Here is an 18,497-nt window from a genome sequence, read left to right on the forward strand (position 1 = left end):
CAAGAGGAATGAAAAAGAGATAGAGTCCTTGCACGCTTAGGAGTTCACAAATGGAGTTTGTGTTCATCAACGAGGGTTCACTGTTGGAAAACTCCGTCACCAACAGACTTAAGGCCCACGAGTGCACTTGTGAGTTGTCGTGTAAAGCTTGAAGCATACAAATGCAATTGCTGGCTCCGGCTGCTCCGGAGGAAGAATACCAATTTATTATACTGGATTGATTGGCTGACTTGAACCGATGCTCTCGGAACAACAATCACCAAGTGGTGGATCAAAAAGTGTACACAAGTACTGAAAATGACGTTTCAAAGACATAGAACTTTGATTGAAAGATCCCCACTAATTATTACATTTAGCAATAATTTTTATAACAACATTTCTCATCCTAAAACCTGACAAGAATCCTTCCTCGACATGCAGCTAGTACCAAATATCCTTAACAAATTGTCTTTCTAAATCGCTTAAAAGAATTGTAAACAAAAGGTTGTGAAGAATGAATAATGGTAATCTCCAACTTGCGAATGCCCTCTATCACCACAGAAATACATTCAACTTGTTTTCATGAGAACAGAAATTGTCTTAATGATTGCTCAGAAATGGTTTTCCGAAAACAATTGAACTGTGTGCTTAGATTCATCTCATAATTTCACCTTAATGATTAATCAATATATCACGGAATGATTTTAGATTATCAACGGTAAGAATCAAAAAGTTCGATGGGAAACAATATTTAGCCCTCCACTATGAGTCTCGCTCAGAGGGTCGCCTTTCAAAGTGACTTTTATACCTCTTCACAAAAAAAAAACGACAAACCGATTAAACCTCTGGGCTAATAAAATGGACCCAACGGCTACACAGCAATATGCCTTTTATTTTATATCGCATCCCATTCTAACTGCAAGTCCACCCCCCGAACCTGGTCACCCCACCGCACCCTCAGTCCCACGCGCGGGTTTTGGGATGCCTCCTCCCTCCACTCGCAGTCGGTCACCCGCGATGATCGCTTCCCTCGATCAGGCGTCGCAAACGGACGGACATCATGTAGCGATTTAAATTGCTACTGAAATGCCTGTTTTGCTCTTCGGGTGCTCCGCGCAGTGTATTATCGTTTTATTTTTTAATTTCTCGGAGGCACCAATAAAATGGAATCCCGTCGGACACAAACGATTCTGCTGCTGCCGGATTGTTGTTTTGGTAGCTTAGGTTGTGGAGAATTGTTTTTTTTTATTTTCTTCCTCAGTTTTCGCGCACCAGCTCTGCATGCAATTTTCTGTTTTGGCTTCTTCTCGGGAACCAGCAAGGGGTCTTTCTCGACTCGAAAAAGGCGAAATTTTCCTGTTTAATATCATTAGTTCTGACTGCGAAGGCTTCTTGCCTTCATCTTTGATACCGCTGGTGGTAACTGGAACGACTTGTACGACTTCTTCCTCACATACTCAGGCGCTCAGGATCCTCCAACCCACTGGCGATGGTGATGGAAGAGCACCGTAATTAGAAACCTAGAAGCCCACTCGAGAAGCGCCATTTTCCAGCACGATGGAGTTAAAAGAGAAATTATACAATTATGCGCTGTTTATAGCGCTCATTATAATTACACACCTCGTGCTTTTATGTTTTTAATGTTGTGAGTTTATTTTTCGCCCGCTATTTGTCGACATAACCAGCCAACATCATCGCCTCTCTAACCTCCAGCACGCAGGCAGGAAGCCTTACGGTTCCATCGAGCTCAGCACGAGCTGCTGGCTATTTTTCCCCCCAGAGCTCATAAGTGGTGCCTTTTATCTGGAGGTATTTAGCAGTGCATTACAGAACCAACCAGAACCGACCGAACAGTGTGATGTTTTGTGCAACGGCGTGATGCAGGAGAAATCACCCTAGCTGTGAAAGCAGGTGCTTTGAACGTGTTCTATTGCATCTACTGACTGGTTATGCGGTTAGTAGTCTGATTGATGCTATAATGAAATGAAATCAAATAAAAAAGGAAAACCCATGAGCAAGCTCAGCCCAAGTCAGCTTGTTGGATGCGTAAATTAAATTTACCAATGATATGATGATGATGATGTTACATGATACGAACGCCTCTCGAAGTACTAACAACTTAGTAAACTCGCGGTGTCACCCAATTTGTGTCAGAAGTAACACCGCGGCGCGGCAGCAGCAGCAGCATCATTCAGAATTTCCACGATTCGCATCGGTGGGCTCTTTGACGCGATGAGTATTCATTAAAAAAATATCACACCATCATCAAACCTCGTCATATCTCTCGTCGATAAAACGCACTCTGGTGTAAAAAGTGGCGACAAGAAAGAAAGAACGGAAAAAAATCCGCGGCGTTCGACGTCCCATCGAGAGAATCTGTCTGCGTGGTGTCGGTCGCGGTGGATGCACTTGTGCAGCCACCGAGCGAAAATGCTCCACTAATTGGCATTCACGAGAGGCGACAAATTTCAGGTTTTGGTTGCGTGCTTGCCATGCGGAAACGGGTATAAAGTTACACACACACACACACACACACAGGCAGTTTAGTTCTTTCCGAGAGACCTTAGGAACACTAATCGGGTTGGTCAATCACTTCTTAAAGAGTACAGGTAGTCAATATCTCAAATTAGTTAAGACCAAACCGTTTTCCATTAAGAATTTTTTAACCAACCTTTTTAGTATCAGGACATTAAAAAAATCTCACGGTATAGATTTTTATTCAATATTATTTGGGTATGAAATGTAGAGAGTTACCTGGAAACATAGCTCTGGTTCTCTCAAGCTCCTACCTAACGCCTCCACTCAGATCTAAGTCAAATGATGACAGTCGCAAGGTCTTACCCGGAAATGCTTCATGTACTTACTGGAGGAGCTAAGCTAGGAGGTGCGAACTAGAGCGCCTGTTCTCCAGGTGAGGGGCGGCTCACACAGTGTCTGTCTCGGAACGGGCAGCTGAATATGAAAAGCTGTATCCCGCAAGCTATAATCTAATATGGCAGACCCATCAGCGGGATACAGCTATTGCGATCCCGGCCACATCTTTAACAGTGGCGGTAAAAAAGCAGAACATGGAGTCGGTTTCGTAGTGTTGGGAAAATAAAAGCAACGAGTTACCCGGTGGAGGCCCGTAGGTGACCGTATATGCGTGTTGAGGATTAAGGGCAAATTCTTCAACTACAGCCTAATCAACTTATACGCACCGACAAATGGTAAATTCGATGATGCTAAGGACGAGTTTTACGACAGTCTTGAGAGGACCTATGGAGAGTGCCCAAAACACGACATGAAAATCATCATCGGAGATGCAAATGCGCGCAGATCGGGAGGGAGGGATTCTTCCGTCCAGTCATTGGAAGACATAGCCTTCATCTGTCGACCAATGATAACCAATGATGGACGGATCCAAATCATGTGTTAAAATAGCGGGTGAGATCTCAGCTGCTTTCGTGACGTTGGATGAACTGCAGCAAGGCGATGCACTCTCTAACCTGCTATTCAACATTGCCTTGGAAGGTGCATTACGAAGGACAAACGTGGAAGGGAATGGAACTATCATCACGAAATGTCACATGCTTCTTGGTTTTGCGGATGACGTCAATATCATCGGAATCAATCGTAGAGCAGTGGAAGAGGCCTTCAGGCCTTTTAAAAGGGAAGCGGCGAGATTAGGACTGACCATTAACACCGCCATAACAAAGTACATGGTTGCAGGTAGGGAGCGTGGGAGCCCAAGTGGTGTTGGTGCCGAAGTGGAGTTATTAGATGGGGAACGATATGAAGTAGTGGAGGAATTTATATACCTTGGTACACTCGTGACATGTGACAATGACATAAGCCGCGAAGTGAAACGACGAGTTGCGGCCGCGAATCGGGATTTCTACGGATTACGTAACCAGCTGAAGTCTCGTAGTTTGTAAATTCGCACAAAACTGGCGCTCTACAGAACACTAATCCTCCCGGTGGCCCTTTACGGACACGAATCAGGGACGCTAAAGGAAGCTGATCGATGCTTTGGGTTTTTGAGCGTAAAATTCTACGACCTGTACTTGGTGGCAAAATGGAAAATGGAGTGTGGCGCAGACGCATGAATCACGAGCTGTACCAAGTATACAAATATGCTGATATAGTGAAGGTAGTGCAATGTGGCAGGCTACGGTGGGCTGGACACGTGGCCAGAATGCCCGACGAAAGAGTAGCCAAAACTATTTTCAGCAGAGACCAGGAAGAGACCGTAGACTCCGAGCAGACCCCGCACCCGGTAGGTGTATGCTGTCGAAGACGATGCACGTTCAGCTGGTGTTCGTGGGGATTGGAGAACGACAGCCCAGGACCGACGGAACTGGAGAATCATAATTCGTTCGGCGCAGGATCGGTAACGGACCGTTGCCACTAAAGTAAAGTAAGTATTATTTTCAAATTTTGAAATATATTTCTTTGATGATAGAATCTAGTCTAATTTCACACTAACGCAGCCAATTCTCGAAGGCATCGTGGAAAATGAGGATTACTTGAATCAATCATTTTTCTTGTCAACGGGCAGGCCAACTGCGCAGCCTGTACCGCAGAGAGAATTCCAAGGAATCAAGTGGAACCAGAAAAAATACCCAATTCCATTAAACTCCTTGAAATCAAGGGGAAGAAAGAAAGCGTGGACCTCCCGTACCAAACGCTTCCTATATACAAAGATAATGATTTATTTACAGTCGTTGGGAGTATCTTTGCTAACACAGGTTAAGAGATACTCCGGACTCTCAGGGTTGAACTAATGGCATTTAGACCAGAAGCCAGGCCGCAATTGAACAAGGATATAGCGCCTTATTTCGCTCTCTGAAAATAGATTAATTTGCCAAAAATATTAGTTTAAATCATATAATAGAGTAGGGCGGGGCATAAGTGCGATGTTTGAAATTGTCATCAATTTTCGTGAGATATAAAGAAGGACAACGTCAAAATATATTTTATAGTGATGCAGTAACTCAATGTCTTCACATTGAACTATAAATCACCTGGAATAATAGTGTTATGCAAAATAAATTCTTCATTCTTCTGATCAAGTGCCGATTCGCATGTACTTTTACCCCACTAGCGGGGCAACAGTGCGAATACCGCGGGGCAAAAGTGCGAAGCTCGAATCCATGAAATTAGCACAGCAGTAGCTAACAAAACCATATTACCTTCAATCTGCGGTATGCTTCGGTAAGGAATATTCTCAATTTGCACCTTTCCTATCTTGCGCTGATGTACTGCAGCCTCCGTCAGATCGAAACTTTTCCAAACGTTATTATTTTGTTTCATCAGCGGAAAAACATTGTTTTCCTTCGGCCAACATCTGTAGAGCACACAATTTTCTGCAGATCTCTGCTCTGCTCTTGTACTCTGCTTCCAGTCCTTCGCTTCGCAACCAGGAACCGTACAACCGCACAGAACCCCAACATATTCACTGCTACTACCAAAATGTGGGTGGCATGAACATGAGTGCTGTTGACTATCTGCTCGCCTGCTCCGACAGTCCGTACGAGATAATCGTATTGACCGAAACCTGGCTTGACAATCGTACGTGCTCTCGGCAGATATTTGGGCCTAATTATGAGGTGTTCCGTTGCGACCGCAGCATACACAATAGTCGCAAAAGCACAGGAGGTGGCGTCTCGATAGCAGTCCATCACCAGTTCAAAGCGTCTATCGTCGAAAATGACAACTGGCTGCCCGTCGAGCAAGTGTGGGTGACGGTAAAGCTTGCAGACCGGAGGCTGTTCTTGTGTGCACTATATCTGCCTCCTGATCGCATCCGTGAACCCGTTATTTTGAATGCTCATATGAATTCAGTTACTGCAATAGCTTCAATGGCGTCTCCAGTAGACGAGATAATAGTTATGGGCGATTTCAAACTGCCTGGGTTAAAGTGGCGCGGACGAGGCAATGGTTTCATGTACGTTGACTCTATCTCGTCGTCTCTATCCCCACTCACTAACGAGTTACTCGACTGCTACAGCACTGCCACCATGCAACAAGTTAACAACATTGCTAACGAAAACGGTCGCTTTCTCGATTTATGCTTTGCTAGTGTGCAAGTTCAGGCTCCCGAAATAGCGATGGCTCCTTCCCCTCTAGTTAAGGACGTTCCACATCATCCACCCTTGCTGGTTACTATCCGTCAACAAATACATCTTGACGTGACTAGTGCACCACCGATCGTCTACTATGATTTCGCCCGTGCGGACTTCAGGGAAATCCAAAGAACCCTGACTAGCATCAATTGGGATGCAGTTTTGGACAAGGATGATGTTAATTCTGCCGCAATGACTTTCTCCAACATCCTGAACTACGCTATCGATCGACATGTCCCAAAAAGAACCATGCCCGCTCTGAAGCAGATACCCTGGGTAAACGCTATATTACGACGTCTGAAATCCGAGAGAAAGATCGCTCTCAAGAAATTTTCAAAATATCGAACATTGCCACTCCGTAACCACTACTTGTCGATCAACACGCGTTACAAACGATTGAGTCGCTCCTGTTTCCGGAATTACCTGAGCAACATCGAACGTAGACTGAAAAGGAATCCCAAATCCTTTTGGAAGCACGTCAACGAGCAGCGGAAGGACAACGGGCTTCCTTCGGTAATGTTCCTGGGTAGTGAAACTGCCAGTAACACAGAACAGATTTCCCAACTATTCGCGCGGAAATTCTCCAGCGTATTTACTGACGAAAGATTGACAAGAGAAGAAATTTCCGCAGCCATCCAGTGCGTCCCCGTACTTAGCAATTGCTTAACTCACCTTTCCATCGACGACGCGATGGTCATATCAGCCGCCGCGAAGCTAAAATCCTCTCGTTCTTCTGGACCGGATGGTATTCCGTCTGTTCTGCTGAAACAGTGTATCAACGCCTTGGCTGCTCCGATGAACCACCTGTTCAGTTTATCAATCAGTACAGGTGTCTTCCCAACAATATGGAAATCGGCATACATGTTTCCTGTTCATAAAAAGGGAAATAGGAGAAATGTGAATAACTATCGCGGCATCTCTGCACTAAACTCAATATCAAAACTGTTCGAGCTTGTTGTGTATGCACCTGTATTTGCATTCTTTAAGCAATATGTCGTAGACGATCAACACGGCTTTATGCCCCAGCGGTCCACGACAACCAATTTTCTAACTCTTACGTCCGACGTGATAAAAAGTTTCGACGACCGGTCGTAGACGGACGTTAGTTACACGGACCTTTCCGCTGCTTTCGACAAATTGAACCATCGAATCGCCATCGCCAAACTGGACAAACTCGGAATCGGAGGCTCGTTGCTACGATGGTTTAATTCCTACCTCTCCGATCGCCACCTAGAAGTTAGTATCGACAGGTTCATCTCCAGACCTTTCACTGCTAGTTCTGGAATTCCACAAGGTAGCCATCTCGGACCTTTGGTTTTCCTCATCTACTTCAACGATGTCAACTTCCTGCTTAAATACCCGCGACTCTCTTTTGCCGACGATCTGAAGCTGTATGCTAAAGTCGATAGTCCGTCCGACGCCGCGTTCCTGCAAGAGCAGCTGCTGATTTTTGCAAAATGGTGCACAGACAACCGCATCATGCTGCTAAATTCCGACAAATGTGAAATAATTACATTCTCAAGGAAATTGAACCCTCTCGTTTTCGACTACACTCTATCAGACGTGCATCTACGCCGCGAAAATTGTTGTAAGGACTTGGGAATACTGCTTGACTCTAAGCTCGACTTCAAACAGCACATCGCATATATTGTCGATAAGGCCTGCAGTAATCTGGGATTTATCATGCGGATCGCCAAGAACTTCAACGACATCTACTGCCTCAAAGCTCTCTACTGTGCTCTTGTCCGGTCCAACCTTGAGTACTGTGCTCCTGTGTGGAGTCCGTACTACCAAAATGGAGTTGACCGAATCGAGTCAGTGCAGCGCCGATTCATACGTTTTGCACTTCGAAGATTGCCCTGGAACGACCCCTTTCAACTGCCCTGCTATGAACAACGCTGCAGACTCATCGATCTTGACCCGTTGAACACTCGTCGCGACGTGATCAGAGCAATGGCAGTCGCCGACATGCTGACCTCGAGAGTGGATTGCCCATGTCTACTCGCGAACCTCAACATATACGCCCAAAGTCGTGTTCTACGCAACGGTCCATTTCTGCGTGTACTAGAGATGGTCGGGTATGAAAATTTGAATACCCAGACCCGACCCGTACCCGATCAAGAAAAAAATTTAAAACCCGTACCCGACCCGAACCCGCAAATTTATTATTTTTGATACCCGAACCCGACCGCAACCCGTCGGGTACGGGACGGGCCCCGGGTACCCGACCATCTTTAGTGTTAAATGTGGTCAATAGAGATACCCGACCCGACCCACACTCGGTTTCAAAAACAAAATTAAGAACCCGCACCCGACCCGAACCCGCAAATTATTTTTTTTCAATACCCGAACCCGACCCGAACACGGCGGGTACGGGTACGGGTGCGGGTTTCGGGCAAATTTTCCGCTACCCGACCATCTCTAGCGTGTACCGCATCGGCGAACCAACTATAGCACATTTAGCACAATCATCGGTCTGCAACGCCATTTCAATCGATTCACACAAAGCTTCGACTTAAACGTCAGCCGCGAGGTACTGAAAACTCGTTTCCTGGCACTAGCACGTAGATTCTAGTTTAAGTGTATCAGTAGGGCCAGTAGGCCTGTTGATATTTTTTATACAAATAAACAAATAAACAGATCTTCCATTGATAGTATCTGTAATATAGTGCCTAAAGCTGTATATAATTAGCTATACATTTTTGCCTCGTCCATGAATCGCACTTTTGTCCCGTCCTTGGAACGCACTTTTACCCCGTTAGGCGCTTGACGGGGTTTGATTAAATTATGGAAAAGAGAAATATATTTTGTAAATTCTTTTCACCGTATTTTCAAAACAGATTTGTGAGTGATGTAACAAATTTTCAACAAGTAATATCCTCCTGTTGATATCGTATTTGCCGCATAACGAGAAATTACAATTTGGCGAGTTTGAGCCCGCCCTAAAATAACATTTGCACATAACTCAGCAACTGTGCTTCGTAAGCAACCAAAGTTTACGTTTGATTCAAGTTGTCAAAGTAATCACCCATCCATGCCAATGTAGTCAATTCACTCGGAATCGGCACCGATAAATCATTGAATCGCACTTGTACCCCCATCGCACTTTTGCCCCTTTTTACTCTACTTGAAAATAAAGTCGTGTGGTTTAATGATTGCCTAAAACTACATTTGTAAGGTTAGGAACTGAAAACCGCATGACCCCGCACCTCCTAGCTTGGCTACTCAATCATACAAATTGAAGTATTTCCAGGTATGGCTACGTGGAGGCGCTAGGTAGCAGCTTGGGATGGCTAGAGCTATGTTGGGCGCTTTTTCCTAGTTGCCTTCCCCATTTTATACCCTTATAATATATTTATTTGATGATAGAACTAGAAAAACATAAATTGCTCTCAGAAAATCCTACCTACTGAAATTTAGGTTTCGTATGATCAGAATAATTGATTATTGAACCTAGAATCAACCATGATTAGTGATGTGCCCGGATTACACTCTTAAATGATTCTACTTGTAAATAGGTCGGAAATACTTAAAGTTAGGTTGAAACTACTCAAAATGCCCTTAAAGTGTACAAACTCAGATTTTGAGTAGTTTTTCAACCAAAAAATTGGTAATAGGAACATAAAAGTGCGTTATTTGTCATAGAAAATAATTTAATTATGGGTAGCAACTAGCCAAAATTGGTTGAAATTTTTACCCAAAGTTTGAGTTTGTACGCTTTAAGGGCATTTTGAGTAGTTTCAACCTAGCTTTAACTAAGTCCGACCTATTTACAGCTAGAATCATTTGAGAGTGTGGAGCATGAAAGGCACGTGTTCCACCTTCCCTGTTAAATTTAATTTGAAACAGAACAATTTCTGCTACCAAGAAGTCCGCAATTTCTATTTAAACGACCACCATTTTTGCGATAAGTAAATTAATTACGTAAAAATAATTTCAGATTTAAGTTCAGTTATAAATTAAGTTTCCATATTACAAATTCAATACATACAGCTGGTAAAACATACAGTTTCCGCTCCCTGTACATAAAAAAAATCTGCTGAACTGAACTCAGCATTAGATTACATTGAACGAATAATTCTCTAATTGACACATTTCGTCTGACATGTTACCCAACAGAGGTTAAAGAAAACTCACCAGCTGTTTGGAACGCTTAATTTTCTTCAATTCATCCAAGAAATTTCCAATTTATTCATAAACATTTGCCATTGTTGACGTTAAAAGGGCCAAACTGCTGTCAATGCAATAGCCAAGCTTGTGACCATTTACCCAATTATTGTGCAAACAAATCCATTGTCCTTGCTCGCAGGAGGGCTTAGAAATGGTCAATTGATGAACTGATTCGAAATAAAAAGCAGCAACAAAAATTTGAATGTCCTTTTCACAGTCTGAAGCTGTTTGAAATTCCAAAAAAGGGTCTCCACTATAGGAAGGAAGAAACAAAGCGTCTTCGAGGCCATCGTCACGACCACCAACCCAACAACGCAACGGAAGAGGAGTGGTGCTGAAAGCTGCAATCTGGGACCTCCCTGATGTCTACATTTTCAAACCAGATGTGCAGCTGGTAAATGTGAGGTGATATTGTTGCTCATTAGGCATAATGGAAGAGATTATAGTATTGAACCAAATTCCATTGAAAATGTTTTGGTTTTCAAAAAACTGACCGAAAACTTTCGTTTCTCTAAACTAGATCGATTATTTTTGCAACATTAATAAAGACGTCACCAACCAACGGGTGACATTTTATTGCAGTCACTGGCGAGACATCGCCAACAAAGCTGCAAATTGCGGTAAAGTGCTTCCGAAATCCGGTGGACGGATTGTGCAGCGTGAGCTCGGCTCGATTCAGCCAGCAGCAGGGGTGTGTCATCTTGCGCCATTCGCCCACCCTATGGTGATGCTGCTGATGCTGCTGTTCGCGGCTTAAAAGAGCCACTACAACGGTTGGATACAACAAAAACCCAACAGACAAACAAACCAACAAACAAACAGACAGACAGACAGACGCTCAAACAGACGGAGGCACTTTTGAGGGTGCTTGAAATTTAATGGATATTTTGCTTCAATTAAATCCGATAAATAGAGTCCCATTGTTCGGGGTTGGCTTCCCTACGGGTTTGTCATACCGGATTCGGTGGGCCTACGGATTTTTTTTCTCGCTCCGAATGGGCGCCTCTGCTTTTCAGTGAGCGACTTCTAGCGACTGAATCGAAGGAGTGCCGTGAATAAATGTTACCCACCACACGACAATGCAAATTTCGAATGATAGAACTGCTATGCGATGGATGCGAGAGCACGTGGGTTGATAAGCCATATAAATACGTTAATTGAATGGAATCTTCGCTATGGTTCTATGTAGTCAGGCAGCTGTCCAAATCGAAGTTCTTTTATGACACTCATCAGTTATATTACCTTATCACGGTCACTAGCGTGCCCAGACATAAACATAAGGGGAATTAAGCACCCGACCTTTCAGAAGATTGTTTTGAGGTGAAAAAATCAAGTAACCATTGGATGGTGAATGTGTTAATACTTATCAAAAAAATATCGACCGACTAGGTTGAAAACTCCAGACTTCCGAGTTGAACTGGATTTAATTTTCAGTCGCCTTTTCCTCTAATTTTTTGTTATTTTCTTTCCGATCTTCGTTTTTTCGCCTTCGAATTTCTAAAACTCCAGACTTCCGAGTGGAACTGGATTTAAATTCAAAGTTGAAATTGGACTATAAATTAGACTTGGAACTGAACTAGAGTTGAAGTTGAATGGTTAGAGTTGAAATTGGACTCGACATAGGACATTAAATTAGAATTGAATTTGGACTTGTCGCTTGATGCTCTGCACAGAACTGTTAATTGGACTTGGAATTTACATTTGAAATTGAACTTAAATTGGAGAGGGAGTTTTAGTTAGAATTAGCATAGCATAGCTGATGGCTGATATGGTGTACTCATAAGTACACCACGCACCTGGCCATGTCTTTACACGCAAAATAATCCACACGTCCTTTCCACGTGAAAAATCACGTGAATTTCTCTGCAGAGTGTTACGTGACTTTCAGTTGAATATTATTGGAAAATCCAATAACACTGATTTCTACGTAAATGCACGCATACTAATGCAAACTACGTAATTCACGTAATTTCGTTCCATCAGAGTTTAAATTTAACTTAACTTAAAACTGAAGTCAACCTGCAATCGAAATAAGACGTAAAATCGGTCATGAAAGGACTTGAAGCTGAACATGTCATTGAGCATTAAATTAGACTTGAATTTGGATTAATTTGAACTTTCAGTTTTATATATTAGACGAAATTAGACAGAATGTTTTACTTGAAATTAGTATTGTCATTTTTTGTCTTATTTTCTTATATGTTTTACCTTCAGTTTTGTCTTTCTCCCAGTCATGTTTTTCCATTTTTGTTACATTTGTTTTCTTTTCTGTACCGGCTTCCTGGTTTTTGCTTTCTTCGTTCTTCTTTTTCTATTGTTTTTTTTCTGTTTTGTGTTTCCTGCTTCAAAGATTCGTTTTTCTTCGGTTCTTGTACCATTTTTTTCAATTTTCAGTCGCCTTTTCCTCTAATTTTTTGTTATTTTCTTTCCGATCTTCGTTTTTTCGCTTTCTAATTTCTAAAACTTTTGATCTCTTTTCCAACTTGGTTTTTCTCCTTTTCCGTCACGTTTATTCTTTTTTCGGTTTTTTTTCTATTATTCTCCAAATTTCTTTTAGTGTTTCCCGTTTTCCGTCTTTTATTCTCTCGTTTTACTTTTTTCATTGGTCCGTTTTTCCTTCTTCTTTTACTGTTCCATTTTATCCATTTTTTGTCCTAACTTCTCTCTTTTTTCCATTTGCTTCTTGACTTCTCTTTCTTTCTTTCTTTCTTTCTCTCTCTCTCTCTCGCGACACACACACCACACTCTCACACACACACACACACACACACACACACACACACACACACACACACACACACACACACACACACACACACACACACACACACACACACACACACACACACACACACACACACACACACACACACACACACACAATTCTTCTGGTTTCTGTTGGTTTCTCTTGTTTTCTGTTCCGTCTTCCCTTTCTTGTTTGTCCTCTTTCTTTGTTCCGTTTCTTTTCATTTATCGTACTGTTTTTCATCCTTTCCAATCCAGATTTTCTTGTTTTTTCCTCGCTACTGTGCGTGATTTGTTTTTCCTCATTTTCATGCCCGTTTTGCCTCTTTTCTAGTCTCGTTTTTTGTTATTTTTTGTTCTGTTTATATTTCTCTTTTCTTCGATCCTGGTTTGCATCTTTTTCTTTATTTTGACTCCTCTTCTATCCCGTTTTTCATTTGGTCTGTTCTGTTCTTCCACTTATTCCGCTTGTCCTCATTTTCTGTCACGTTTTTTTTCTCTTCCGTGTTATCCCATTTGTTTTTCGTTTTAATTGTTGTCGCGTCATGTTTGTTTTTCAATTTCGTTTTTCCTCTCTCTCTGTGGATACTCTAATTTCTTGTTCTAATTTCTCTAATTGCGGATACTCTAATTTCTTGCTTCCGAATTTTCGTTTTTGCTTTTTCTTCTTTTCTCTACCGTGTTTTTCCTCTTTTGTCTTATATTCCGACCTTTTTGAGCAGTTTGTCCTCATTTTGTTACTCGTTTTCGTTTTGTGCATAATTTTAACTTCTTTTCTTTCCCATTCTCCTCTACAAGTCTCGTTTCTTCTTTTCATCTTCGGTATCCTTCCTTTTCTCTTCAGGGTTTTAGGAATTTCATGCAGCCAGTGTTCCACTCACGCGTTTGTTATCCCGTTTTCCAGCTTTTGTCACGTTTTCCCCCGTGCTCTCTTCCATTTTTTGTCTTTCTGTTCCATTTCCATTTTACGTGTTTTATACTATCACAAAGGTTTAGAAATAGGTCGAAAAATACGAAACTGTGTGTGTGTGTGTGTGTGTGTGTGTGTGTGTGTGTGTGTGTGTGTGTGTGTGTGTGTGTGTGTGTGTGTGTGTGTGTGTGTGTGTGTGTGTGTGTGTGTGTGTGTGTGTGTGTGTGTGTGTGTGTGTGTGTGTGTGTGTGTGTGTGTGTGTGTGTATGTGTATGTGTGTAGCTTATTTTTAATCATCGTCGTGGAGTATGGATACGACGTTAGAGATAAAGTTTTACTTAAAATTAAGATTGAAATATTTCGTCTTATTCTGTTACATGTTTTTCCACTTTTTGTTCCATTTTTTCTTCTTTTCTGTACCGTTTTCTTGATTTTTGCTGTCACCTTGGATATTGCCGTTTTTCTGTTTTTTGTCTCGTTTTTATTTTTCTGTTGTTCACAAAACACAGTTTCTTGTTTCGTTTTCCTTCGTTTTTTGCACCATTTTTTCTTATTTTCAAACCGTTTTTTCTTTTGTTTCTTACTCTTTTTTTTTTGTAACTTTCTTTCGCTCATCGTTTTTTATCTTTCCTCTCTCTTTTTTCATTTTTCATTTTTCGTTTCCAGTTTTCGTCTTTCCTAGCTTTTTTCATCTCTTTTTTTGTTGTTCATTGCGCCGTTTTTTTGCTGTCACGTTTATTCCGTTTTTTTTTCTCTATTTTTCCCTTTGCTCATCAGCTTTCCTTTTTAATCTCCTAATTTTCGTCTTGGTCTCACCCGTTTGACCATTACCTTTGGTCTGTTTCTCTCCTTCTTTTTCTGTCCCATGTTTTCTATCCCATGGGAATGGGATTCGTCCCATTTTTCTCCTTTTATGTATACAGTAATGTTCCGATTTTGTCAGCCCCATGTTGAATTTTGGGCTGACAAAATGGGGAATCTGACAAAATCGGGATTTTTTTTTGTCGAAGTTTTTTGCAAAAGTTAAGACCTTGCAATATAAAGGACTTCCTCTAAAAAATTAATTTTAACCCTCAATTGATCAACCGAGAGCTCAACGCAATCTACTCAACCGGGCACAACACACTAGTCCAGAACCTTTTTTGGTGCGCATTCGAGTTTTGAGCGGGAAAACTTGGTTTTAGGTTTATAGAATCACTGGAAGAGTTCCATGAAATTAAAAGTTCTCTCATGTAGCGGAATTCAAATTTTCATTAGTCCACCTAAAAGTGCAATAAAAAGTTTATTTTTCTTCAGTTTTAATATAACACATTGATGTGTTCTGCAAAGTTTTAGAGCATTTTATTACAAGAAATTTTGCGAAGACAGTAATCTTCTATCTCTTCAGCAAAGATAGACAATCTTATTTCTCAAATATGAATAATCGGTAAAATCAGTTTTTCTATATTAGCTGTTTTTGTAGTTATTGTCTGACTTTTTTATGTTTTACAAAGTTATACAAATAATAAAAATACACAACATTGCTAAATATAGCATACCTCTATCTTTACTTGTTTAGGAACTGTAGAACTTTTAATATAAAAATACCCTAAAAAAGGCGGCATCATTTCAAAAAGGCATCATTTTCTTCATTTTTTATAATAATTCATCATTTTATAACTGATTCCGTTTGACTATTCTTTCGCGTTTTCTACGTCTCTTGTATCGTTTTTTCAATTTCTCTCCCACTATATGTCTTTTCCCTTTCTCCTATTTTCTGTTCTATTTTCCCATTCTTGTCTCGTTTTCTCACGTTTTATTACTCGTAATCCCTCCTTTTCTATAACGTCTTCCCTCTGTTTGTCTCAGTTTTCCTCCTGTTCTCTGTTATATTTCCTTTTCTCTGCTCGTTGTTTGCCATTTCTCCACTTTTATTGTCCCGTTTTTCGCCCTAGGCTGAGCCTTTCAAATTGTTATCTTTTTTTGTACCGTTTCTCGTCTCTTTTCTCTCTTCTTCTCTTTCAATTTCAGTTTTTTTCCTTCTTTACAGTTTTGTTTTTTGTTTTCTGTCCCATTAAGGCCATTTCAAGTTATTTTCAAAGTTTTTGTCTCCCCGCCCCTCAAAATTGGCTCTAAAAATCGGGAGACAAAAAAAAATTGTTAAACTTGAGTAAAAATTTGTTGTATAAAATCAGTTATCTGTGGGTTTTACAGCTTAAAGAACTCGAAAAAAGCGTGTACGGAGTGTTAACGCTTCTAGCACGGAACAAAACTAGAAGTACAAATAATGTAGCTTCCGGAAACCAACAAAAAATTTTTTTTTCGGTTTGACTTTATTTTGGAAGATTTTTGCATAGAAAATAACAACGTATACAGTAATGACCCGATTTTGTCACCCCCATGATGAATTTAGGGGTGACAAAAACGGGACAGTGACAAAATCGGGTATTTTTTCAATTTTTATTTTTTGCAGATAACTTAGAACGAACTACATATATTTCATTCTGATCACTTTAAGGACCATTCGCACTTCCTTCTACCTTTCTAGACACGTCACGTGTTCACAGTACAGGTCCCACAGGTATGAAAACACGCGCTTTTTAATTACGCCGAAATGGTTGATTATACTGGTTAACTATGTTCAGAGTAATTTCACAGCGTAAAAAGCACTATCTTACGGTAAGAACGATTCTTTAATTAACCCCCCTAAAAGTAAGATAGAAAATTTATTTTTCAAGCAGTGAGAGATAGAACAAAACAATGTTCTACAAAATTTTTGATAGGATTATTATAAAGAACTTTGCCAAAGAAAGTGACCTTCTAGCTATTATTGTTGTGGAGATAAGCAACTGCTTTTGTGGAAACCACGATAATCAACACAGTTCTTTTCACAGTATTTTAACACATTTGACATGTTTAAAAATGATTTTCAAACTAAGCTTTCGATAAATCAAAACGGATGACAAAAACGGGGAGTGACAAAATCGGGGAGTGACAAAATCGGGGAGTGACAAAATCGGGTTACCACTGTATATCAAAAGCAAGAATAAATTCGGATTTCACGATTAAACTTCAAGCAAAAATTCTTAAAAATCTTAATTTTTTTTTGTGTGATTAAAAAATCTCTTTGTTTTTTTTTCGCCCCCTCCCTCCACTATTTCCACTAAGGAACGTATCCCGGATGGTACCACGAGGAGGTCGAGATAGAAGTTGCTGAATAAGAGGCTGTGGAATCTCATGGTGATTCTGGAGCGCATTATTCAGCCATTTACCATCCAAAATCCAAAATCGGGGGTTGACAAAATCGGAACATTACTGTATTTTTAATATTGTTTTTCATGCTATTTTTGTGTCATTTTGTGTCATTTTTGCGTCATTTTTCGTCTTATTTTATGTCATTCTTGCGTAATTTTTTCTGAAATTTTTATCCTTTTTCTTGACATTTTTTGTGCTTTTATCGGGTGTCTATTTGAGTTAGTTTTTATGTTATTTTTCTATTTATCGTGTTGTTTTTTGCGTCAAATTTCGTATCATTTTTTGTAGTACTGTTATGTCATTTGTGTTATTTTTCTTCTGATTTTTGGTCATTTTTCATGCTCTTTATGTGTTTTTTTTTTCATGTCGTTTGTGTTATTTTTCGTGTCATTTTTCATCTTAAAATTAAAGAAAAGAATGAAACTTTTTCCAAATTAAGTTATACTTTTTTTTCAATTTTAGGTTTCGTATTCTACTAAGATGCTCCAAAAACTTCTGTCATTTTTCATGTTTTCTTGGTTTTTTGTTTCATGTCATTTGTGTGTAGTTTCTTGTATTATTTTTCCGACCATTTTTAAGCTGTAAGTTTTATGTCATCTTTTTGTGTTACTTTGTGTGTCATGTTTTGTTATTTTTCGTGTACTTTTATCTACACAGTTTAATGTTTTTATTGTGCCACTTTTAGTGTAACTTTTTGAGTCTGCTTTTATGCCATTTTTGTGCTCTTTTACTTTTCGCATTTTTTTGTCATTTTTGTGTTGCATTTACTCTACGTATTTATATATATATATATATATATATATATATATATATATATATATATATATTATTTAAATGATACAAAAAATGTTACAAACAATAACAGAAAAATGAAAAGAAAAAATATATTTATATTATTTATATATATTTATATTTATATCATGTTTTGCGTGTTCTATTCTGTATCACATTTTCAATGTAATCCTTCACGACTTGTGTCGTGCGTGCGTGCGTGTGCGTGTGCGTGTGTGTGTGTGGTGTGTGTGTGTGTGTGCGTGTGTGCGTGTGTGCGTGTGTGCGTGTGTGCGTGTGTGCGTGTGTGCGTGTGTGCGTGAGGTTCTCGGAGATGCCTGAACCGATTTATGGTGAAATTAGCCATCATAAATTCTGTAAATTTCAAGCAGTTTTTTGTTTGAAACAAAAATTTTGCCCTTAAAATACATTCGCTGTGTTCGGATTGGCAAGAAGAATGCAGTGAATATATTTTTAAAACTGTTTTGAGCCCAAAAATCCGAAATTGGCCTTTTCGACGAAAACTTACTGACTGCTAATTTCCCGTTAAGCAGTACTGAATTGAATCTCGTTCCGACGTT

At 40.3% G+C, this 18,497-nt stretch overlaps 1 protein-coding gene across 1 annotated transcript in view; it reads left to right on the plus strand.

Moving 5' to 3' along the window:
* Nucleotides 1-5,450: 5,450 nt before the first annotated feature.
* The window catches only part of LOC128735187 (uncharacterized), a 29,985-nt gene continuing 16,938 nt past the window's right edge, over nucleotides 5,451-18,497 (plus strand). Inside the window, exon 1 of the mRNA XM_053829682.1 lies at nucleotides 5,451-6,909. Coding sequence (XP_053685657.1) covers nucleotides 5,451-6,909 — 1,459 coding nt within the window. The remainder of the gene's footprint in view (nucleotides 6,910-18,497) is intronic.

Source organism: Sabethes cyaneus, chromosome 2, assembly GCF_943734655.1.
Source record: "Sabethes cyaneus chromosome 2, idSabCyanKW18_F2, whole genome shotgun sequence".
NCBI classification, from domain to species: Eukaryota; Metazoa; Arthropoda; class Insecta; order Diptera; family Culicidae; genus Sabethes; species Sabethes cyaneus.